This window comes from Mya arenaria, chromosome 14, assembly GCF_026914265.1.
Source record: "Mya arenaria isolate MELC-2E11 chromosome 14, ASM2691426v1".
Classification (NCBI taxonomy): Eukaryota; Metazoa; Mollusca; class Bivalvia; order Myida; family Myidae; genus Mya; species Mya arenaria.
The window spans coordinates 24,224,930-24,250,537 of NC_069135.1; the positions used below are offsets into that span (position 1 = coordinate 24,224,930).

The 25,608-nt window shown below is 34.2% G+C and overlaps 1 protein-coding gene across 2 annotated transcripts; it reads right to left on the minus strand.

Annotated features, from left to right (window-relative positions):
• Positions 1-119: 119 nt before the first annotated feature.
• On the minus strand, positions 120-23,947 carry LOC128218105 (A disintegrin and metalloproteinase with thrombospondin motifs adt-1-like). Of its 2 annotated transcripts, XM_052925653.1 has the most exons (18): positions 23,808-23,942; positions 22,249-22,339; positions 18,399-18,495; positions 17,119-17,196; positions 16,794-16,948; positions 14,575-14,615; positions 13,725-13,827; positions 12,406-12,552; positions 9,962-10,106; positions 9,450-9,572; positions 8,848-8,899; positions 8,163-8,371; positions 7,734-7,865; positions 6,882-6,933; positions 6,165-6,329; positions 3,080-3,223; positions 677-820; positions 120-332 (listed from the first exon to the last, which is right to left on the minus strand). In XM_052925653.1, exons 1-18 carry the CDS (start codon positions 23,854-23,856, stop codon positions 211-213), a joined length of 2,049 nt encoding a protein of 682 aa, XP_052781613.1. In that variant the 5' UTR covers positions 23,857-23,942; the 3' UTR covers positions 120-210. The 2 variants fall into 2 exon arrangements, with proteins under 2 accessions (XP_052781613.1, XP_052781614.1); XM_052925654.1 differs by lacking the exon at positions 3,080-3,223 and having other exon boundaries at positions 23,808-23,947.
• Between the last annotated feature and the right edge of the window lie 1,661 nt (positions 23,948-25,608).

A 25,608-nucleotide genomic window follows, 5' to 3' on the forward strand; every position in this document is an offset into this window, starting at 1 on the left:
TTGTGTAAACCAAATTCCATTTTAGATGTATACCCTTATTTGACGAACGGCAAGCGCACTTATGGCTGCTTAAATGAAGTTGTGTATAAACTGTATACATGGAATAAACACAAACCAAGTAAACAGAATAAAATCATTTAATCATCAACCAAAACACTTTTTGCTTCTGAACTTCTAGTTTATATTTAGTTGATGGAATGTCATTTGTCCTTATCCGACGATCGTGGCAGCGTGGTCTTTGCAGGTTTCACAACAGCCTTTGAGGTTGTTGCCATTGTACCGATCACATTGCGCCCTTTGACATCCGGTTAGTTTGTCCCCGTATTCACATCCTATATTATAAATTATGGGGTGTTAAGCTTCGGAAAGAGAAAATATTAAAAAAATATAAACATGGATTCAAAATACATGACTTGAAAAGGTTTATTAGTGGCAATAATAGGAGAAACACGCGCGTTCATGATCAAAAATCTGTTTACTCTCTCTTACTTATAAACATGTTGAAATGATAAACATTAATATTGAATAATTACTAATATTCTCGGGAAGCTGGTTTGGTCATTTTAATATCTAACAAAGTACCGACCCTTCGTGAAAGTTTATGTTTTGTTACGCTTTAAAACAATAGCGTTTGGAACAAAAAATATACTATTAAACTATGCGTGTTTGCATTTACCGACAATATTTGTCCGGTACTTAGCACAACTGGCACAGCAAATGTCGGCGTTTTGAGCAGTGTAGCACATTGATGGCCGAGGGCTAGAGCCATCGGTCGGGAAGTAATTTGTACAGGACGAATCTTTGTCACCATATTCACAACCTAGATGAAATATATAATAGTATCTGTTATAAAGAAATATTTAAAAGGACACATTGTCAAAAAAAGGAAAAAGTTTGATCCATCTGCGATTTGTACTGGTGAGAGTTTGTACCCATACTCTCAGCCTGAACGAAAGAAACATGCGAACTTTTCAAGGATTAAAATTCACCAATGATGTAGGTGATAATTGTTCATTTCAGTGTAAGATCGTATTTCATTTGAAGAATGTCATAGAAAAACATATGATTGGGAGTGGCTAAAATATAGTTTTTTCTATGATTACGATTGAAATTTTAATACTGAAATAGAAAAAATGCTTTTATGTTCTTAGATTTATCGGTATTCGAAAATCGAGTTTTCAGGTCGACATATGATCAGGGTTATGCGGTTACATTAGTTACAATGAGTTACAGCAAAGAATATCTCAAATATCGGGTTACGCGGTTACATTGGTTACAACTGGTTACATCGAAAGTTTTCATCAAAAATAGAGTTTTCAGGTCGACATAGGGTCAGAGGGTCAGAGTTATGCGGTTACATTGGTTACAATAAGTTAGAGCACAATTTTTGAAAAGTTTGTAAAAATGTGTTTTTCTATCTGAAATAGCGGGTTACGCGGTTACATTGGTTACAACCGGTTACATCGGTTACATCGAAACTTTTCATCAAAAATCGAGTTTTCAGGTCGACATATGATCAGAGTTATACGGTTATATTAGTTACAATGGGTTACAGCAAAGTTTTTGTAATGTTTGAAAAAGAATATTTAAATGGTCAAAATAGTAAACAAAACATTTAGGATTAACAGTGGATTAAAAACATTTTTCTCTGTTTCCGAGTTCGTTCAATCACATTCATTGTCAGAGATCAGACTGATTCGCTTGTAGACGAGTTGTTTTCCAGCTAAATAGTAAAGACATTTGAAGTGTTTTAGATTATGAATGATACAATATCGAATTAATGTTCGGGCATTTGTTTTTCGTTTATGTACGAAAGCAAAAGTCGGAGCAATTAACTTCAAGAAAACGCATTAAAGATAGGATAACAATGTCCTTATATTTAAACTTACTTTTCAAAAGTGAGGTACTCAGTATTGATCAAAGGGAAATAACTACAATTGATTTTAGAGATTGTTCGCAAAGCTGTTAGTTCCACTTCTTAGCGTGCACTAAAATGTCAAATCTTTTGATACTGATAAAACTCATTATTTCACCGAGAAGTATGAAAAAATCAAAAGACACAAGACTTTCATTGGATGAAAGATGTTTATAGATTCATTAACCTCCAACTTTGTTTTGGACATGTATATTGTTTGTTTTCTAACGATATATGTTTTTTAATGTGAATAAATGACATTTTTCAATTCCATCCTAGTTTGTCAGTTTGTCAATTACTCGAAACAAATAAACTCAACTCATACTTTTAGGAGAATACTCATAAAATTCAATTTATTGCCTAAGAAATTAATTTATTTATGATACTTTCAAGGGTTATAACTCATCACTCAGTATATTATAAGTTCCGAGTTTCCAATTTTGATTACTATTTGTATTATTTAACCGTCTCGTCTCGCTGATCTCACAACGTAATAATATCACAGATAATGTATGCATACCCGGATTACGCAGAATTTTCACAAGCTTTTTTAATCCCACCCTACCTCACCCACTTAATAGGCCAGTTTGATTTCACAGCATCATACCAAATATAGTCCTTTCATTTTTCGCTTTTAAGCCATGCCTGTTTGTGTTCATATTATTGTTTTAATTCTTTTTAGTCATGCTGTACATATTTTGATTTTCACACTATCAGACATGCCTTTTTTACTTTTTGAATTACAACATGCATTTTGTATTCTTTGATATGTTCTATTGGAGGGCGTTTAATTTACCTCCAACTTTGTTTCTGACATGTATATCGTTTGTTTTCTAACGATATACGTCATTTAATGTGAATAAATGCCATTTTTTTTCAATCCAGTTTAATTTACCTCCAACTTTATTTCGGACATGTTTATCGTTTGTTGTCTAACAAATATACGTCATTAAATGTGAATAAATGACATTTTTCAATTCCATCCTAGTTTGTCAATTACTCGAAACGAATAAACTCAACTCATATTTTTAAGAGAGTTCTCATAAATATATATACTACAAAACTAAACACAACAGACATTTCGTCAACATATATGTTTGCGCTTTTTTAAGGTTCGTGCTTGGAGGCATAAACGACTATTAAACTACGCTTATTTGTATTTACCCGAAGCATTTGTCCGGTATTTAGCACAACTGGCGCAGCATATATCGGCGTTTTTATTAGTGTAGCACATTGTTGGCCGAGGGCTTGAGCCATTGGTCGGGAAGTAATCCGCACAGGACGCGCTCGAATCACCATATTCACAACCTAAATGAAATATATAACATATAGGGAATGTTATCGTTTATTAGGTTAGCGTAAAGTCTATATCGAGACCGAATATTGAGTGCCATACATCTTTTCACTTGCATATCTTTAATACATTTAAAGTTTTAAAAAACTATATATTTTAACGACATTTAAATAAATGTTTGTAGTTTTGTGGCAGAATATTCATGTTTTCGCACTAGTTTGAGTGCGATGTATCCATATGCATTCATGCCTGTTATATTTCTATACTATGCTGAAGTAAAAGCAAAATATATATATTCTTTTATTCCAAAAAAATATATTCAAAATAATCTAAAAAAATACATTTTCCTTTCAGTAGTTTTGTAGCGGAATATTTACGTACGTCAACTTGGGTACTTTGTGGCAATAGTGCATGAAAGGGAGATTCTTCATACAATTTTAAACAGCAGATTGTTGCATGATTCCACATGGATGCATTACTTGTAAAACCTCATTCGCGTCATTTTATTGAGGGCATAATGTTAATAGAACAAGGATATCTGCTTTTAGAGTAGATGAAACCTATATCCTTTATGGGGTGGGGGGGGGAAGTTTCCTTATACTCGCACTCGGGCGAGTTAACTGCAGAGACAATGCATATGTTTCCATTTTATGAATGTCTACATTTTATATAAATGTCCGTGTAGATTCATCTTTTGTGTATATTGCAACAATCAGCTCCCTTTAGGACCACTTATGTGCGGAGACAGCACTGGCCTGCACTGGAGTGGAACTACGGACTACCGTATTGTGCGATATGTATTGCGTGTGGTTTTATGATGGGTATATAATAAATATTTACATATATATTTGGTAACGCAACATGTATATATGAAGTTTTTTGTTGATATTTATGCAAAAATCTACATAAACAAGCTCAGTAGCAAAATGTTTCAACAAAAACCCGGTTTAGTGGCACTGGGCAAACGCCAAAGACATAGAACATAAAATCAAGAAACATAGAAGTACAGTACAAAACTCCACAAACAGCACAGTGAATACATACATATATAAAAAATAGGTATGTTAATCAAGAATTGTTAGGTACCGCCTTGGAACGGTCAGTAAAATGTAAATTTACTGGGGGGTTTAACAAATTTATGTGGACAAACCTCACTCTTATCCCAACAATCCTTATTAAAAATCAAAGGCAAAAGGTAAAACTTATCAAAGTATGCATTAACTTGAGGAAACTTATCAATAAAACAAATAATAATAAACGTATAGGTAAACCCAAAGTACTTCTATGATTAGAGATCCCAACTCTATCTGCAGACGGAGGGAAACAATTCAGAGCATCTAATGCAAAAACTTTTCAAAAATACGATGCAGTCATTGTTAGAAACTATAAACATCCCAACCAGTCTGCCTTATAAAATAAAAGGTTTCAAACTGTGTGATCATAGAGTTTCATAATAAAGAGCATCTTTATACTAAACTGGGAACAAATACGGAAAACATTATTAAAAGCGACATGTATTCGCTAATCTTTCCTTCCATGTAAAATATTTAATGAAGTCACATGCCAAAACACTCCGAGTCAGCCAAAAACGTGTTCGCCAAAAACGGTTTGAAAGATAACATTAATTGGCAAAAATTTCATAAAAAATCAAAGGACTGAAAGCTTAGTTATGAAAAGATGCTATATTCAACCCTATATTTTGTTTCAGGTATTCATCTTCAGAAACTAGAAGGCAAGTGCTCTTCAAAATATTGCCTTTATATCCACGGTTTAAATAAATCCAAGTAATTCATTAAGTCTATCTGCCCAACTACTTGCTTGAAACATTTTAATTTTACGAATTTTCTTTAAAACATCACCATAAAAATTGGGATGAGCAATACTACGAGCAATCAGCGATTTAAGACTACTTTTGTACTTTGGAATGAGATTATAATGACCATTAACAAATTTTGAGAACATTTTCCTTTATTTATAATATCTGAAACCCTGTTTTAGAAGTTTTTGCGTCATAAGTTTACTGCGAGAACTGATTTGTTTGCATCTGTACACATTCTAGCAAATCTTATCAGCTGTGCAATAAAAACACCATATGATGGTGAACTAGGGACATCAACATCTAAAGAAGGGTAATTAATTATTTTAAAATTAACATCATCACGTTTATCATAAAGATTGATACTCAGTATATCAACCTTTACTTCGAGTTGCAGATCTAAATTTATAGGATGCTTTTAAAACGGATGTATTAGATTTATTAAGTTGCAATTGTGAAGGGTATATCGAATGAATGTTATCTGTAAACTCAGGATTATCTAAACTTAGAATATCATCAATATATGTAAAAGTGCTATTGAATTTATCAACAAGAGCTAGATCTCCAGACTTAGATAATTTTAACATATATTCACTTTCATAGCAGTATAAGAAGAGGTCTGCAAGTAAAGATGCATATTTGGCACCCATTGGAATTCCAATCGTTTGCTTATATAAACATTTACCGAATTTTAGAATAGAATTATTGAGTACAAAATTTAAAACTTCAATGACATCTGTGCATGTCCAATAGATATATTTATCTGAGCGATCATTAGTAAAAAAAAATGTTTTAACATTAACTGCCATGTAAGTAGTTTTCCCCCTTGCAAAAGTTTTTTTCGATAAGAGTAGTCAATTTGTTTGCAACTAAAGATTGTGGAATAGATGTATTGAGCATTGAAAAGTCATAAGTATTAAGCAGTGAACCTTATACCGTCTATTTTCAAAATCATTAATCTAATCTAAAGTATTATTGATAGACCAAAAGAGATTAATTCTAGAATGCTCATAAACTTTACTATAGTATTTTTTCACATGAAACTTTATAGCAGATAAGCAGGATGTTAGTAAAATTGAAACTTGTTAAGTAAGATTATGTAAACTAAAAATTATTGTGTTTTTTCAATCTACCATTACCTGTCTTGTTGGATTTAAGCGAATTGCAGGTATCACAACAACGCTTAGCTACAAAGTCAGTATAGCAAAGGTAGTTGTTGATGGGTAAAGTCACGTCCTTGCACATGTACGGTTTTCCGTCTACGGAAAAAGGTGAAATGTTGTCGTCACCCCATGGGCAGTCGTCTGCAATACATTGAATATTACTTATGTTAAGATCATTCAACGCCCACAATGGAATTGTTATAAAACAGAATACTAGTATTGAAATTGATGTAGAATTGGCGATTACACATTCCAAAATTGTGCGTCAACGAACCATATCATTGTTGTCTTTGAGTATTTAGTAATTTGGCTATGTCAATTTCCTGTTTATCAATCAAGGTTTGTCTATGCATGGATCGGCAAAGCATTGTATCTGTTTTCCCTGATATTAAGCAAATAACTGTAATCAATATGTACGTTGGCATTTTACCTGAATTGTGCCATTTTAGTAATTCAAAAGCGTGTACTTCCTTTAAAATATTTAGATTTTTCCTGATATTCAGAACCCTTACTAATGTTGTGGAACTAAGTAATTCATCAACTGTAGGTATTTAAAAGAGGATAAATATTCTTTTTTTAACTTTATATGAGAAAAAATCCTTAATAAAGCCACTACACATTCAAAACAGTGTGTAGACAATGTTTTCGTTTTTTTTAAATAAACAGGGAGATACAAAACACATTTCAAAATACCTGGGACAGCCGGTGCATGCTCGTTGTGAATACATGTTCCATTGATGCACCACTGTATACATGCAAATGAAAAGGGTGAATGAAATGATCGTACAACATGTCGAATCATACACATCATTGACTAACAATAAAATGCGATACATACATGGATACTCAAACGAAAAAACAGTACCAACATTTAAATCTACCTTTTAAATTGTACAATTTACACTAAAAGTACACGTCCAAATTCTCGAATGATAGGATAAAGTTAAGCTCACTATTTGAATATTTGGTTTAATTTGTGTAATACTTATATTCGATTAAGATTTTTTAACTTTAAAAGAAAATTAACTCGACGACAACAAAGTAATTTGTATTTTGTGAAATCAAGAATAAGTAAGAATGTTTGCCCTCCCTAAAGGTGCACTCTTACTCCCAAATAAAGCTCCCAAAATTAATAAAAATTGTTTTTGTGTACCAAAACGAATAAATAAATGTCGACAACAATTGTTCTTATGAAGGATAATTTCAAGTTTAAGTTGATAGACAGTTGCAGAAAACACGGCATATCTAGTAGATCACAGTATATCTTTTAGCACTCACCAATAATTTAATATGTTTGTGTTTTCAGCTATTAAGTACACAGTTTCTATCTTATTATCAGTTATTAATATTTTTCATAAGTGCATTATTTTGTAAGTAGTTAAAAGTTTATCACTTAAAATTTATGTTTGTACTGATTTTGAATAAGAGCGGTGCCACTTTAAGCTTTCAACGCTTAAGAATTGTAAAAAATTTGGGACCATGAGGTTGTCTCGAAATATTTGTATATAACTCAATTTAGTATAACTCAATTTAGTTGAATTTAACCTTTTTAAAGCCACATGCAGTATGGTCGTCTGCACGATGCAATTCACAATTGTCCAGGTCGTCAGGTATCCGACAGTACATCTTGCTGCATACGATGTCTTGGTAAGGGTTGTTCGTGTAGGTGCTTGCCGTCTGCAATTTAAGAAAATACTCTACTTGCTGTGTGTCTTAGCGTCATTTATTGAATATTTAAACCGAACTTGTTATTTTAACATGTATATATATATTTCTTTGGAACCTAAATAACCTGAATCCTGGGAGCAAAACTTATGCTCAACCATTTTTTTTTGAGTACCAATAATGCCGAATTGTGTGTCACATTTTAGGCCCGAGTACTCCTTTAGTTCCTGAATACTGCGTATCCAAAAGAGTGGTAAAAGCCTCATGTATACATTTCAAAAATAAATATTTGGATACCAATTAACTTGCCCTGCAAAAGCTTGAAGCAGACGTTAACTTTTGCTGGCATTGGCCATCAATATCTGTGGGTGATGTCAGCAGCTTTCCGTAGTCGGCGCATGCGTAACAACACCTCATTCTGACACTGTTACGTTCGCACATAGCTCGATGGTCACGTCCTATCTCTTCGCACGTTAGATTGTCGATAGTATAGTTTACCTCGCCAGCAAAACATAAATCTAAAACAACATCAGGGGCAGTCTTAGATAGGAGGTTGTAGAACCTAAGCAAACGAATATACAAAATCAGATATAAACACATAAGCATTGGAGATGCATTCGATCGGTGATATCTTTACACTTCACGAATTATTTATTTTGCTTTCTTTAATACAACTACTTATTTTCAATCCCCATTGATATCGAAAATCTATATTTCAACATTGGCCAAAATTGCAACAGAGGTATACTAGATACTATAATATATACAGTTGAATTGTAAAGAAATAATTCGCTTAATTTGTGTTTTTGTTATTCTGCTGGACCAGGAAGGTTTACAAATTTGAAAAAATATGTTTACTAACCCTACTCGGTGATAAGATCAGGAAAGATCTATAAAACTAAATAGAGAGGAGATATTCTGCTTTATGATAGGACTGTAATGTTGGAGCCAGGACCACGAAGAGTTTTACATATCGGAAAATATTTTCACAAACCCGTCACGTTAATTGGATGAGGACTGGCGGTACAGACATCCTTCATACACCACTGAAAAACGAGAAGCTTATCGATAGCCTTAATTCAAAATGCCAAAGTTGCATTTATACTGTTTTGGATTTTTTCATCACTAAAATCATCGCATCTAACTGCAAAATGCCGAGTTAATAGCCCAATGAGACAATGATTTAGTATCCTGTAATCAAAATGTCGAGCAATGATTGGACATCTCACAGCAAAACTGTAGAACCTTCAGAAATTGTAACTATAAAAATTGTAACTCCGCCATTTTTGAAAAAATATGTGTGATTAAATTACCAAGATTAAATCCTAAATATGTTGCTTCTGAAAACATGAGAGTTTGTAGCTTCAACATTTGAAAGTTATGTTGACAAGGAATATTTGTCATATAAGACGCACAAATGTTCGTTCCTTAATAGTATTACCCTGTTTAGAAAGAATTGAGTTTTAATATATTTCGAGGGCTCATCCAAACTTACCCCACCAGCGTATTAAAAGTATATGCCGTATATAAATCATGTCTGTTGACATTATTAAACATTAAAACTTCATCCTAATTTATACTTATAAGCAAATATACCTTGTTCTTTCCACAGGTAGTTCCGTCTCCGGCTTCGATTGCGTAGCAATTAATGTCGTTTGGTAGGGTACAGTACAATGATCCGCAATCTGAGGGGTCGACGTCAGGTTTAGAATACACCTCCTGGAATAAGGTGTTAATGGTTACTCGTAGGTTTATAGCTTTATTACGATAACAGCTTGACACTTAATTAAACATTTGAAAGAATGAGTATTCGGAGGCAAAATGTACCGAAATACAAAGTACGAATTTCGCAGTCACGGATAATTGAGACAATCCATTAAAAGCAGCGGTAAATGCCAAACTGCCCATGTCCCCGGCACATTATTCAAGGGTCATCCCTTTTCAAGAAGCAAATTGATGCCAATAAGCTCATGAATTCGACAACAAAGATCGTGGATAAATCAGTCATAAACTTAGCACATTGCTTAAAATACATACGAAAATGTCGTTGCTTTTTATACCCAACAGATGTAACAACTACGTAATAGTATGAAAAAAGTGGTAATTACCCTACAAACGTTCGATTCTTTTCCAAAAGCGATCCTACACTGCTCATTGTGGTCAAAAACGGTACCATACCACCTTTCGTTTAAGGTCAGTAAGGTTGGGTCGACATGTTGATCGACGATGTTGTTCAAGCAGTTCTCGTGCTGCCTGCATACAAACAAAAATACATTGCGAAACAGATGTATCCATTTACAGTCGTCCTAATTCCAATTTATATGCCATTAAATGAACAAGTGAATATCCTTGACGGTTGTTACTGGTGTAAACGATGACCGGTTCGACATCAAATTGATATTGTCATAAATATCAGCCCGACATCGGTTTAAACATTTGCCTGACATCGGTCCATCTTCGGTTAACAACATCACTAAGAAAACTATGAAAATGAAATTGAACTGAGATGCATTATCGACATTGGTTCTACATCAAAGTGATGTCGCCATAAATAATGACAAGACATTGGTTTAATATCGGTTTGTTATCAGCCTGCTTTGATTTTGAAAAATGCTTAACAATATCAAATAGACATGTTTCACGTTCTTTTATGTTTTTATTATTTGTCGAACAAATGAACAACGATATATGACTCATATGCTGGTGATACATGTCTTTGATGTTTTATGTTGAATTGAAGACAATGTTTTTTTCACGAATAATGTCCATAATTTTGTAATATAACCGAGAGAAATGCATTCTTGACAATTCAATAGGAAATTTGCAAACGAGACAGTGATACTTCTGAAAAAGCCATTGTCGACCGTCAATTTCATATTATAGACAACTTGTGATATTACCTAATTTATCCATGTTTGTATTGGAATGAGTGAAATTAAGGAAACTTGACTTGTTTGTGCAAATTCTGTGTATTATGTTTGTATATGTTGAATAAAATATGTTTAAATCAATTTGATGTTGGCCAGATATCGTTTTTTGACTATATTCTGACTGATAACTGACGTATGTCCAATTTTATCATGCTAGCTCGAAAATGATCTTCTTGGCAAAATATTAAAACCGTATGACAACACTTTCATTGGTCCGTGATGAAAATCACTTTACCGAAAAATATGAGTCTCTTCGTAGTTTCACAACTTGATATTATTAAATAATTAATTAACTTATACGCATTTGCCCTGATACAGGGACAGACGATAAACTAATACTAGACAAATAAGGATATTATGCCAAATTCGCCCAGTATCGACCAAAGTCGGCCATTATGACTTTTCGCCTTTTTATTTGGTTACAAACTCGCAAATAAAAGATAACAGAAATGGAACATGTTCATTGACTGTCGAAACTCGCCCTGGTCTATATGAGAAATATGCTGGAAATTATTTTAAAGGGCTGCCATTTCGTTGATCGTGCTACCGACTGTTTTAAAAATTATGTGCCTCGTTTAAATGTATTTGAAATTACTACCCTATTATAATTTTTGATATTTTTACCACTTTGTGCGCTTTGTCATTACAGTTGTATTTAACATGTTGGTGGATTTTACGATAAAAAGCTTTTTTTAAACCGACAAGATGGCCGAAGAAAGTTAAACTTTTTGAACTTTTGGCAAACGATTTACGAAGTCAAGGGGAAAAGACATGTTTCCTTAGACTGTACAGTGCTTTATTATAAGTATGAGCAATGTCACTAAAACGATGCATGTCAAATTCAGCAAGTCAAGTCTAGAAATGTAGGCACCATGAATGAATAAGAGATACAAAGCGTCAGTATAAACTAAGGTAAGTTATTAGAATGATTAAACCAAGCTGTCCTATCATACTTAAAACTTAATAAATAATAAACTCATTAATTAGTTAAGTTAAGGTAGGTTTTTAGAATTATTTTACCAATATATCGTACCATACGTTATAGTAATTTGAATACTAATTAAATGATAATTAATAGAATTATAAAAGGGTGTTGTGGAATCACTTTTAGATCAGTCAGTTCGTTATCATTGCCTTTCAATACAGTGACACTGTCGGATAATCACGTCTTCTTAAACTCCAAACAGAGGTTACTTCCCTTTGCTGTACATAAATCAAAGCATCATGCCTTTCACGTGATGATGACTGACATCATGTGACGCCATCCAAAGAGAAAAAATATATTTCATTTGAAACAACCATTAAATTTTAAACTTTAAAAACGATGTTATGTAATGGAACTTAAATAAATAATTTCATAAATTTGTGCAACATTTAAAACTTCTACAGTCGAACCTCGTTGGTTCTATTTCCTTGTTTGCTCGAACTGGATGTAAAGGACTGATTTTTCCCGCTTGGGTCAAATATTTCGAGGCTGGAGGTATTTTTGCCGGTCCCTTAAAGTTCAAGCCAACGGTGTTCGACTGTATAGCAGAAATCCAGCTATTTCCGAATAATCTTATCAAAGTAGATCACTTCATAGACTATTGGGACAAGCCCCGTTTTTGTACATAGTTACTCACGCGATGAGTGATTGAAAGTAGTTCCGGGCATAGTCCGCCGAACACCGGGAAAACTTCCACTTTTTTATTGGATCTTTGCTATTCACGGCGTCCATAATATAACCCCCTGTGCAATTGTTACCGTCACTGTCATGTTCCATTCCAATACTGTAAGTATACATGAATATAATTAAAGCATTCTAAAAACGACGAATTGTTACACAGAACATTTAGCGCTTGTTCATTCAACGTTACTTAAAACAGTTTCGCTCTCATCTATAATTTGCATAATTAGTATATACATTAAAATTAGTCACATGTAAAGTTTTCATTTCATTTGCATGTCAATTATATTTCCATTCCACGTATATTCACCTGCTCCAAAATAGAACCCTTTGGAGTCACACAATACATTCAATGTCAAACTCCTGACAACGGTTACTTCCCTTTGCTGTACAGTAATCACTGCCGTCGCGCGTGGTGATTATCAACATCACGTAATGTCATTCAAATCAGATAGTTTTCAATCATTAAAGGGACTGTGTCACAGATTTTTTTTTAACGAATCTCACGAAAATTATCTAATAGAATGTGTTACGCTTTGATATCATAATTGTAAAAAAGTACCAAAATGTAAAACAATTGTGTCGGAGACCGGGTTCGAACCCGCGTCGCCAAAATTGAAGTCCAGTGTCTTACCTACTGAGCTATTAAGGCTTACTCCGATAGGGTGACATAATTAAGCTATAAACCTACCTCGGTAATATCACGTGATAACACCGACTAGCCAATCACGCATAAGGAATGAATTCTACCTGCTAAACATACCCAGTAACTTTTTTTAATGGAAAAATACGAAATAACTGCTGAACTTTAATAAATTGTATGGTACTCCAGTAAGTTAGTTTCAATGCATTGTACACATCGATGCCAAGTTTATGTCATTTTTTTCGCTATTTTATCATCTGTGAGACAGCCCCTTTAAAACTAAAATTATTACTTTCTTAACTTTAAAAACAGCGTTATCAAAGGTGGTTTATAAGGATGAAATGTTTTCAATAAACTTATAAAGCTGTAATCAAGCTAGTTCGTTCGTAGTGGTAGAGATCTTCTATGCTAATCAAGGGAGATAGGGGGTTAATTCAACGTATTAAGAACTCAGTCGAGGTATTGCTGACACGATTTATTGAATTAACAACACACCCCACACACCAGCATCAGATTAAAGGGTACTCTATTTTTAAAATACATTAAGATGCATTAAATACTTCTGAATGACCAGAAATAAATAAGTAAGGTCGTACAGAACATGCGGATACTGATATTGTATGAATCCTTACTTATGACCAAACTCGTGAGCAATGGTTGTGGCTGATTCGAATCCTTCGTTTGATACCAAAGAGACGCTTTTCCTGGTGCAGGCATATCCAACATACGCATATCCTTAAAGACACAGTTTAATAATTTTATTAAAATTTTCCTAATTTGACTCTTTTAAAGAAGCATGTTCAATAAATAATCTAATTTAGTGTTAAGAATTGAACTTTTTTTCTATGTTCATTAGTGTATGATGTGTCGGTATAATTACACCTAATTTGTATTAACACCGAATGCGTTTAATACTCAATAATTAACATTATAACACTACATATGAATGACATTATAAGAGAGTTTATATGTTAATATATATCACACCACAGTAAGACAATCGCCTTCTAACGTACACAAACCCTGCTAACAGAGTGATTTAACACTTCAAATTCAAGTTTGTTTGTTTTGTGTGTTTTTTTTTTTATATAATGTTATATTAAAAGTTCGAAAGCCTTGTTTTTTAAACACACTAAGATGTATTTTAAATGAACTTCATTTTCTCCATTCAGCAACACAATTAATTTATACAAACTAAGATGTATATATCTAACTCTTAGCTCATTATACAATGCGTATTCTAGAAGAAAGTGATATTCGTCTTCTATTAGATTACAAATAGTAAATATAATATTATTTAGAAGCGTCGTATGTAATCCTTAGAGAGGTTCAGTTTGTAAGGAATGCTTCTTACAAATCATATATGCAGCTACGTCACTTACTACTTAATAACTGAAACAAAGAACAATAAACAAATAAAACAAGTTATAGATTCAACCTTGAATCATGGAAAACCCATACCAAGTATGCAACAATACATACCCACTACAAGCGTTCCGTTTGTGTGTCTAGAAAGTCTGTACCTGCAAATATAGTGGGTACAAGCGATAGAGAGAAAGATTCCGCGCATGCGCACTCCTAATTTGGAAAATGTCGTCAATGTATAAATAAACATTTAGAAGACTCACTACGTAAACTACTACGTAAACTGAAAACAGAGGGAATAAACGCTCAATAGATGTGTTAGCTGACAAGGATTATAAATTCCTTGTTTTAGAGAAGTTTGTGCGAGAAGAAAACCAGAATCTAACGAAAGTGACTTCGGCCTTGACCAGTAGGTCCCAAATCTTTAAAACAAATAGTGAAATACATCTGCATTACAGATCGCAAGTAAAATGTAGTGAAAAGGCCTGATAATTACAGTTAGGTGAGCTAGCTAGATGAAAAAGAAGTATTTTTCATAGAATATAGCATTACCAAATACAGTGTATCATAAAAAAGCCAAACTTCTAAGTATATATCAGATTAGAAATCGATTATATTACATACCGGTACTACCGTCAAAAATGCCCAGACTGAAAGACATGTATTTATACCCAATGCCAGTACGTCAACAATTGTATTCTTATTTCTATTTAGAATAGTTTAATATAAAATCTGCAAGAACTATGTATCATTTCATCCAGCAACTGACACTACACGAATAGTTTATATAATTTTGAAATTCATATTTATTAACAAAAGGTTAATACCAAATCAACATGTTTGGACTAAAAGATATAAACTACAAGGACAAGCTCAGACCCTCAAATAAAAAACCGTATCAGTACAAAAGCAACTGCTACTTGTCATTATAAATGTCCTTCCACTTACCTGATGGTTTTGAAACACTTGATCAGTCATTTTTGGAGATTTTTTTATTACATTATTTATGTTGTTGTTTTAGACAATGTTGACCTTACATTTAAAATTCATATCAAAATGAAATTTCTACAGCCGGTTCATTAATCTAACAAACTGGTTTGCCATAGGTTTACTTGAAATACTCCTTAAAAAATATCGACCAAAGAAACTAAGATACAGTTTGCGTTATTAATATGCACCATATCATAGGCCTATGTTAAACTCACATTATACTAAAATGATCGACTAAAAACTAGGATACGTGTGTTATTTAGTTGACCCATATCATGCGCCTATGTTAAACACACATCATACTAAAAATATTGACTAAAAACTAGGATACTTGTGTTGATCAGATGACCCCTATTATGGGCCTATGTTAAGCACACATCATACTTAAAATATTGACTAAAACCTAGGATACTTGTGTTGATCAGATGAACCCTATCATGCGCCTATGTTAAACACACATCAGACTCAAAATATTGACTAAAACCTAGGATACTTGTGTTGATCAGATGACCCCTATCATGCGCCTATGTTAAACACACATCATACTAAAAATATCGACTAAAACCTAGGATACTTGTGTTGATCAGATGACCCCTATCATGCGCCTATGTTAAACACACATCATACTAAAAATATCGACTAAAAACCTAGGATACTTGTGTTGATCAGATGACCCCTATTATGGGCCTATGTTAAGCACACATCATACTAAAAATATCGACTAAACATAAGGATACTTGTGTTGATAAGATGACCCCTATCATGCGCCTATGTTAAACACACATCATACTAAAAATATTGACTAAAACCTAGGATACTTGTGTTGATCAGATGACCCCTATCATGCGCCTATGTTAAACACACATCATACTAAAAATATTGAATTAAACCTAGGATACTTGTGTTGATCAGATGAACCCTATCATGCGCCTATGTTAAACACACATCATACTAAAAATATTGACTAAATCCTAGGATACTTGTGTTGATCAGATGAACCCTATCATGCGCCTATGTTAAACACACATCATACTAAAAATATTGACTAAAACCCAGGATACTTGTGTTGATCAGATGAACCCTATCAAGCGCCTATGTTAAACACACATCATACTAAAATTATCGACTAAAACCTAGGATACTTGTGTTAATCAGATGAGCTCTATCATGCGCCTACGTTAAACACACATCATACTAAAAATATTGACTAAAACCCAGAATACTTGTGTTAAACACACATCATACTAAAAAAATATCGATTCGAAAAAAATACAATACGTGTGATGTTAATATGACCCGTAAGCAAACCATACAATTTTAGTCAGTGGTGTGTAACGTTTACGTACTCTGTCATGACCATAGCGTGGTCATGTGGAATGCTCCTCTGTAATTCTTGGGAGACGTTCGCGACATGTGCAATGGCATCACTTCTGTTGATGACCACTGATCCGTTTTCCGTTCCGTTTTTATGGTCCTCCGTAAAGGCTGACTCTTGAACAGTCTACGCAGCAAGAAAAATCAATTTAAATTCGAATTAATTTATTAATGATTTCGTTCTGGAAGTATTTGTACTCACTGGTAGTGTAGCTTTGGATACTGTAATGGTAATTATCAATTAAATCAATCGATACTAATAACTCACAAGCGGAGATTATATTTTAATTCGCTTGCCTTTTTTATAACGACGTCGACAAGCTTCACCCGCAGAGAGACATTGTATGGTTCTAACGTCTCGAATATTGTGTTCGTCTGGAAATATATGGTAATCTGATCGTTTAGAAAGTGCAACTGATAAATTATATGACATATCAATTATGTTGTTCATGCGTTTGCGTCGTTTATATGCCATCTGTATATCATTATCAGAAGCAGGAGAAGAAGCAGCAGTAACAGCAAGGTCACCATCATTAACATTATCATTACCAGTAGGAAAGAAGGCCGACCAAAACAAACGTGCACTTTGTACATGAAACATTCAATTTAGACCATATTTATCTGTATTCATATCTCAAAAGTGCTTTAGTTTACTAGGTTACATAGGTTTTGCTTGGTGAAGTAATATTTAAAAAAGGTCATATAGAGCAAGGCGGAGCAATAAAATGAACACTGTTGTTGTCAGTCTTTTTTTCTAATATAGTCACTTCAATTAAATATATGTTCCAGCAATATCACCCTTGCTAAGTTTTACAGTTCCAATATTTTAAAAGCAGCATGTTTTATGGGATAAGAGTGATGTTTGTGCACGTAAACTGGTTTAAACCCGCTGAAAATTTACATTTTACTGACCGTTCCAAGGCGGTACATAACCATCCTTGATACACATACCTTGTTGTTTTTTTATATAGTATTTGTACACTGAGTTGTTTGTGGAGTTTTGTGCTGTTGTTACATGTTTCTTGTTAGTGAAATTTTGTTTTTGTGTTCTATGTCTTTGGCGTTTAACCTGTGCCATTAAACGTGGTTTATGTTTAAACGTATGGCTACTGAGCTTGTTTCTGTAGTTGTTCACATAAATATTCATATAATGCAAAACGCGCTATTATTTGATGTTGCTTTTTTCAATTTTCAGTTGATGGTGTCGTCTTGGTGATATAAAAACGCAGGATTGTTATACGCTAACAAAGTTAATATTCAAACAGTACACGAGTTTACAAGTGGTATAGCTTCACCTGTTTAAAACCTTTAATCACGTTTGAAGCCAAATTTCAATGAAAATAGTTTAAATACAAGAATCTCCTATTCATTAATTAAAGTTTGGTTCTCATATATTAAAATGTACAAACGCATGTTGGATGAGAACGTACAAAATAGACGTCAATATGTCTTTATAAACTGATATTATTTTAAATTAAGAAATTGTTAAATCGGTACATGAATTACAAAGAACTTCAACAGTTAAGTTCGATTTTTTAGCAATTTGAACACTTTTCATAATGCATTAATACGCTCACCGTATGTATAATGGATGCCACATACTTCCGAAGAAACGTTTCCGTTTCATTCTCCCGTCTGTTCGCTGGCCAACTGCTATCAGTATCTTCGTAAAACCTGATAAAAAAAGAACAGAATTATCTACCAAATCACATGTCAAACTGTCACAATATTGTTTCAGGTATGCAGCGATAAACTCGCAGAAAGTGAAACAGATGGCACGAGTTGTTTGAGGAAAGTTTGGTCAAATTGTCTGTACCGTTGTTTTATGACATCTCTGGATTAAGTTTAAGAATGTAGATGCGGAATGGTTACGAATTTGTTCGTCAGTAATATAAAACTACTTCTACTACATTAAAACGAAATTTCGAGAGAATAATTATAGGGCTTCTGTACAATATGGTTTTAGTTTCTGCAGGTTTGAACGACTTCACTTAGGTTGTGTATAATAAGATATGAATTTGACGTCAACGTCCCTCAACGTCCATTTTTCTTTGAACTTTGAGACACCTAGCTTGACAAAAATACGGTTGTTCAGCTCATTAACTGTTATTTAACGACAATATTCGTTGGTTGGTAACCATGTGCAAAATGCGTCCGAACATTAATGATGTCGACGCTAGATTAGTTGACGTTCAGTCAATTGTTTGAATCCTGAATGAAAAGAGCCTGTGGCTATGGCTCCATCTCACAATCTCTGATTTTTTGTATACAATAAAAAGGGCAGGACTGCTTGCTCTCAACGGCAGTTGTCTTCTTAAAACATTATAAACAAAACTGTGTACTTAATTTATTTTTAAACCGAGCTATCAGGGCTCGATTGAATAATCTTATTATGTTTCTTGCATCGCACAACCACAGAAAAACGTTGCATTAAACACACAAATAACTGACGTCGTATTTCAGAAATGGCGGTTCGGTTTTAATATTTAAAAGATCAAATATATGTCATGTAAAATGCAATCTCCAAATAATTTCACACACATGGTATTATTTGTATTTTGGCTTTGATGTTTTTATATTACAAAAACGCAAATGCTTTGATGCCAGACCACTACCCATATCACCTACCTTATTCAAAACATGTATACAACTTATCACTGATAAATAAATTATTTTGAAATATCGATGTTTAATCGAGCATGACTTTATTGCCGCCAAATATAAATAATGAATCCACTATTGTTTGAAAGGCACCTCTCGGCAATAGAAATATAAGAATTTGATTTTATATCAATACTTCGTCAATTTTTCAACAAGAAATGAGTTATAACCTTTTCGAAACTCGTAGCAAAATTTCGTGAAAGTTGTACAGGGGTATAAAGATTATTGTTTTAAGAAACAAGAAAAATATGTTGTAAAACCCCCTGTGGGGCTAGCTTTATAACGACGAATTAAAAGCTCTCTTTATAAAATGCACCAGTTTTCAACATTATGGTCTTATTTAGGAAATGGCCTTCACTACACTGGCACACATCCCATGACTTTATCTTTGTCCTAATTAATTTGTAGAAATCGGACAAGAGGACCCAGTCCATTAAGTCTAGCTGATATTTAACAATTTTACACCTTTGATACAATCATTTTTTCCGAAGGTAAAACAAAATATGTATATATTGCAAAGACTAAGAAGACCACGTGTAGCAACTTAATCAATCGTGTGCAACAACTAAATCACCTTGAATACACCTTGAATAGCATCTCAGTCGCCAATTCGAAGCAACTAAATCAACCTTGTGAAAATTGTGAAAAAAAATATGTCCTAACTAAATCATCATTGTATAGCAACTTAAATAACCAAATGAACCTTGTCTAACGACTTAATCAACATAATGATAAGCAACTTAATCCAGCTTGTGCAACAACTAATCTACTTTGTTCAGCAACTATATTATCCTTTTTCAGCAACTAAAATAAACATTTTCATACAAATGAATCAAACTTGTTAAGCAACTATAACCACTTTATTCACCCACTATTATATCCTTGTGCAACAACTAATGCAATCTTGTGCAGCAACTAAATCGGCCTTATTCCACAACTAAATCAGCCTTGTTCCAAAACTATATAAGCCTTGTTCCGCAATTATATCAGCCTTGTTAAGGAGCTAAATCAGCCTTGTTAAGCAACTATAACCACATTATTCACCAACTATTAAATCCTTGTGCAGCAACTGATGCAATCTTGTGCAGCAACTAAATCAGCCTTGTTCCGCAACTAAATCAGCCTTGTTCCGCAACTAAATCAGCATTGTTCCGCAACTAAATCAGCATTGTTCCGAAACTAAATCAGCATCGTTCCGAAACTAAATCAGCCTTGTGCAGCAACTTAATCAGCCTTGTTCCGCAACTAAATCAGCATTGTTCCGCAACTAAATCAGCATTGTTCCGAAACTAAATCAGCCTTGTTCAGCAACTAAATCAGCCTTGTTCCGCAACTAAATCAGCATTGTTCCGAAACTAAATCAGCCTTGTGCAGCAACTTAATCAGCCTTGTGCAGCAACCAATTCAGCCTTGTGCAGCAACTAAATCAGCCTTGTGCAGCAACTAAATTAGCCTTGTGCAGCAACTAAATCAGCCCTGTGCAGGAACTAAATCAGCCTTGTTCCGAAACTAAATCAGCCTTGTTCCACAACTAAATCAGCCTAATTGCGGCCTGATTCCGTAACTAGATTAGCCTTGTTCCGCAACTAAATCAGCCTTGTTCCACAACTAAATCAGCCATGTTCCACAACTAAATCAGCCTTGTTGCCGCCTGGTTCCGCAACTAAATTAGCCTTGTTCCGCAACTAAATCAGCCTTGTTCCGAAAGTAAATAAGCCTTTTTCCGCAATTAAATCAGCCTTGTTAAGTAACTAAATCAGCCTCGTTAAGCAACTAAATCAGCCTTGTAAAGCAACTGACACAATCTTGTGCAACAACTTAATCAACCTTGTTCATTATTTATATTAACCTGGTTCAGCAACTGATACACCCTTCTTCAGCAACTAAATCAACCATTTTCAGAAATTATATCAACCTTGTTCCGCAACTGAATCAAACTTCTTCAGCAAATGAATCAGCCTTGTTCAGCAACTAAATCAGCCTTTTTCAGCAACTAAATCAGCCTTGTTCAGCAACTAAATCAGCCTTGTTCAGCCACTAAATCAGCCTTGTTCCGCAACTTAATCAGCCTTGTGCAGCAACTAATTCAGCCTTGTGCAGCAACTAAATCAGCCTTGTTCCGGCTTGTTCTGCAGCTGAATCAACCTTGTTCAGCAACTAGATCAGACTCGTTAAGCAACTGACACAATATGGTGCAACAAATAAATCAGCCTTGTTCGGCATTCTTATAAACCTGGTTCAGCAATTGAATCAACCATTTTCAGCAACTATATCATCCTTGTTCAACAACTGAATCAAACTTCTTCAGCAAATAAATCAACCTTGTTTAGCAACTATATTAACATTTCTCAACACCTTCATTACCCTTGTTCAGCACCTAAATAAACCGTGCGAAGCAACTAGCGACTATGAGTGTTGTTTTAAAAGTTCTTGTATTGCTTACATGTATTGTATTTAATGGAAAAAAAACTTTAAGACCAAAACGTTCTTGAAAGGATTTCACTCTTTTAATGACATAAAACATTAAAAGAGGTAAAGATAGGTGGCGCATCCCAACTGGCGCCAATTAATAGAGGTAATGAAGTTTTAAGAAGCGAAATCCACCTTGTAGAGGTAACAAATCAACGTCCACGTAGTTACTAAAATATTTTTAGAAAACTAATTCAACCTTGTGGAGCTAATATATCAAAACCACTATATGGAAGCAATGTTTTAATATTTAAAAAAAATAGATCCACAAAATTGAGAGACTATAGCGATATCCACCTTGTGTAAGTACTGTGATCAACAATCATGAGGAACTCGGCCACAAAAGTTTGTTTGTGTGCGCCATGTACAGCCAGCAGCGCCTGAAAAACTTCAAAATACGGAAAATGGCTTTATTAAGTGTACCAGACACAAAGGGTATTCCACTCGAGTCTCATTTTTTTAAACCACATTGTATGCGTACAGCTTCCCCTTCTTTGTTCGCTACTGAAATCACTGGCTTGCGTTTGAAAGTCTAATTATTTGTCATAAACTGGCTAGGCTCCTTGATATGGATACAATTACTAGTAATCAGTATTATTTTTATGGGGTTTACATGATCAATCTGAATTTGCGAACGTGAAAACAGGTCCATTTCGCTAGGTTCGTTTGTGATGTATGCTGTACAATTCAAAATATGAACGATAGCTATAATACATACAAACAAGACAAATTAAACATGGCATATGAATGAATGTACATGGCCACTGTAAATAGTGCATGAGACTAAATAATATAAGCTTTATTAATATATTTTTAATAGTTTATTCTTATAGCATTCATCGTAAATGAATGATAATATGATCCAATCATTGAACTATTGGTGTGTTTTTTTCTAATATAAAAAACACACGCCTTTTTTTAAGTGGACCAGCTCATGGTTTGTAAAATGCACTTTTTACGGATTAAACTTAATTATACGAAATAAACTGTGTCAAATCATCATGGGAACTAAAAGTACTTACAGCTGAAACCCTTCAACAAATGTTGATATTATGCTCAAATATTGGCTTTGAGGTCAACGATTTCCAAATCGTTGCTAACGCAGTTCAGCAAAAGGCTGTAGCGTGATTGACATTATCACGTGATGCTCTAAATGTATTTAATCAAACTTAAAATATCCAGCATGATGTGTACACGTTATAGAACTAGGCTAGCTCTAACCAGTGCAACATTTTGTCTGTGTACTTTGTTCCAATCAAACATAAAATGGCTGACAATCTTATCGGAGCACTCGCCGAATGGGCAAGGCCCGAGTGTGAGTATGTAAAAGCTTACACACCACCACCAGCATGATATATATGAGTCCCTGTAGCTTAGTGGATAAGCTATCGGTTTAATATTTTTCTTCACCGTACCAGTGTAGGATCCCGTCTTCAACAAGATTTTTTTTTACTTTAATTGTATTTTTTCTGCAATGCAAATAGTAAAATAATTATAAAATATGTGTTTTCAGATGCATAACCGGGACAAAAATTGGTCCAAAAACATGAGCAAATCCCTTTAACTCAAAATCGAATCAATGTACTCATTTTAGAAAGCACGGATTAGTTTTGACTGGTATATGACTAAAATTGTATGTCCAGAAGTAAGGACACATACCAAAAAATAAATATGTACAGGACATAACACCACACATAGACATCACAGCCGTTTACCCATCAAATAGACACTTACAATGAAAACTGCTGGGACAAGCCCAGTTTAACGAATACACCGTTCAAGGCACAAATATATATAAAGATATATCACAAAACAACACAAACGGACACACAGTCATGAACATGTATCATTCCTACCACATATTGCGCAAAGCAATGAGCTGATGGCAACTAGACCACGTCCCATAGTGTCCCCGTTGGAAGCGAGTGTTGGTCTGATAAGTCAGGTTGATGCTTCGTATGCTATTTGATAAGAGTGTTTAATTTAACGGAGGTCAAGCATTCTCGTCTACATTTGTATATGTATTAATAAGTGCTACAATAAATTTACAATTAGTCCGTACATATGAACTTGAAATTCGTTCAAGTTAACAAATGTTGATCAGAGTTATGATGTAACATGCTTACATAAGTACACTGCTAATGCAAGCTATAGCTTATTTGGTTAAATAAGATTAAGTTTAGAAAAGAACACAAAGGTGAAAACCATTCGACCATCAGTTTCAACAGTATCTGAGAGTTTATTATATTTTCATTGTACAGATTAAGTTGGCTTATTTAATTAGCCTGTACCTATTGCTTTAAACTTCATGCGCCCGTTTTAATAAAGGATTTTAGTCTCCACTACAAAAATGTGAAATCTGTAGGAACATTGCAGATGGAAACAAGACCTGTTTTTATGCAAAGCTTCAAAGACATCGCGAATGTTTTTGAACCATTACTAAAAGGAAGGAGATGCAATTTACCAGCATACCAAGTTTGAGGTACCTAGATACAAACATTCTTCAGTTATTAATCGAAATCGGATTTTAAGGTCAAGGTCCCCACGACCTTGACCTTTGATCAACTGATGTCAACAAAATTAGGGTGTTGGTCATGTTTGATGGACCTCTACCAAGTTCGAGTTCTCTATGCCTAGGCATTTTTCAGTCATGATAGGAAACTACGTATTTTTAGCTTACGGTCACAACGACCTTGACCTTTGACCCACTGACCACAAACGCAATGGGGTTTATTTGCTGTTCATGACAAACCTGTCAACAAAGTTTGAAGTCTCAGAGCCATAGCGTTCTTCAGATTTGATCGGAAACCGATTTACAGCTTAAGGTCACCACCAAATTTTCCATTTGATCAACTGCCCTCAAAATTAGTATGGCTGGTCTGCTGGTCATGACCAATCATACTACCGAGTTTGAGGTCCCTGAGCCAAAGCGTTCAGCAGATATTGAATGTAACCCGATGTTCAACTGAAGGTCACCACCACCTAAAACCTTTGACCCACTGACCTCAAAATCAATAGAGTTTATGCCATGGTCATGACCAACTAACCAAGAAAGTTTAAGGTCCCTGAGCCTCAGCGTTCTTCATATATTGATCGGAAACATATATTCAGCTGATGGTAATCTTTGGCCACTTACATCAAAATCAAAAGGCTTTATCTGCTGGTCATGATCAACCTGACTACAAAGTTTAAGAACCCAGGGCCTAAGCGTTCTTAATGATCGGAAACAGTTGGGATGGACGGATAGACGGACGGACGGACGATCAGATAACTATATGCTACCCTTTGGTGCATAGAAATCACTGGTACTGTAATACTAACAATTATAGACTTAAGGTTCAATGTTTTTATATATGCGTTAAGTGTGACATAAGCTTTGGGTGAATAAGGGAAAGTCTATTAGCTTCCAGTTTAAAAGGGGTATGATAACAGAAACAGGAGCATATATGCGAAAATATTTACACCTCAACTTCCATTCCTTAAAGGAACTGCCTGCCTGCAAATGCAGTTATCATCCGATGAACGCAACATCTTCGGATATGTTCGGATCGCAATTCATCGCATAACAATATACATGTACATGAAAATTGTTGATCTTGTTAGTGTTTGTATTGTGCCAGCAGGTCCCGTAAAATATAAATAAACATTTTAGAAAGT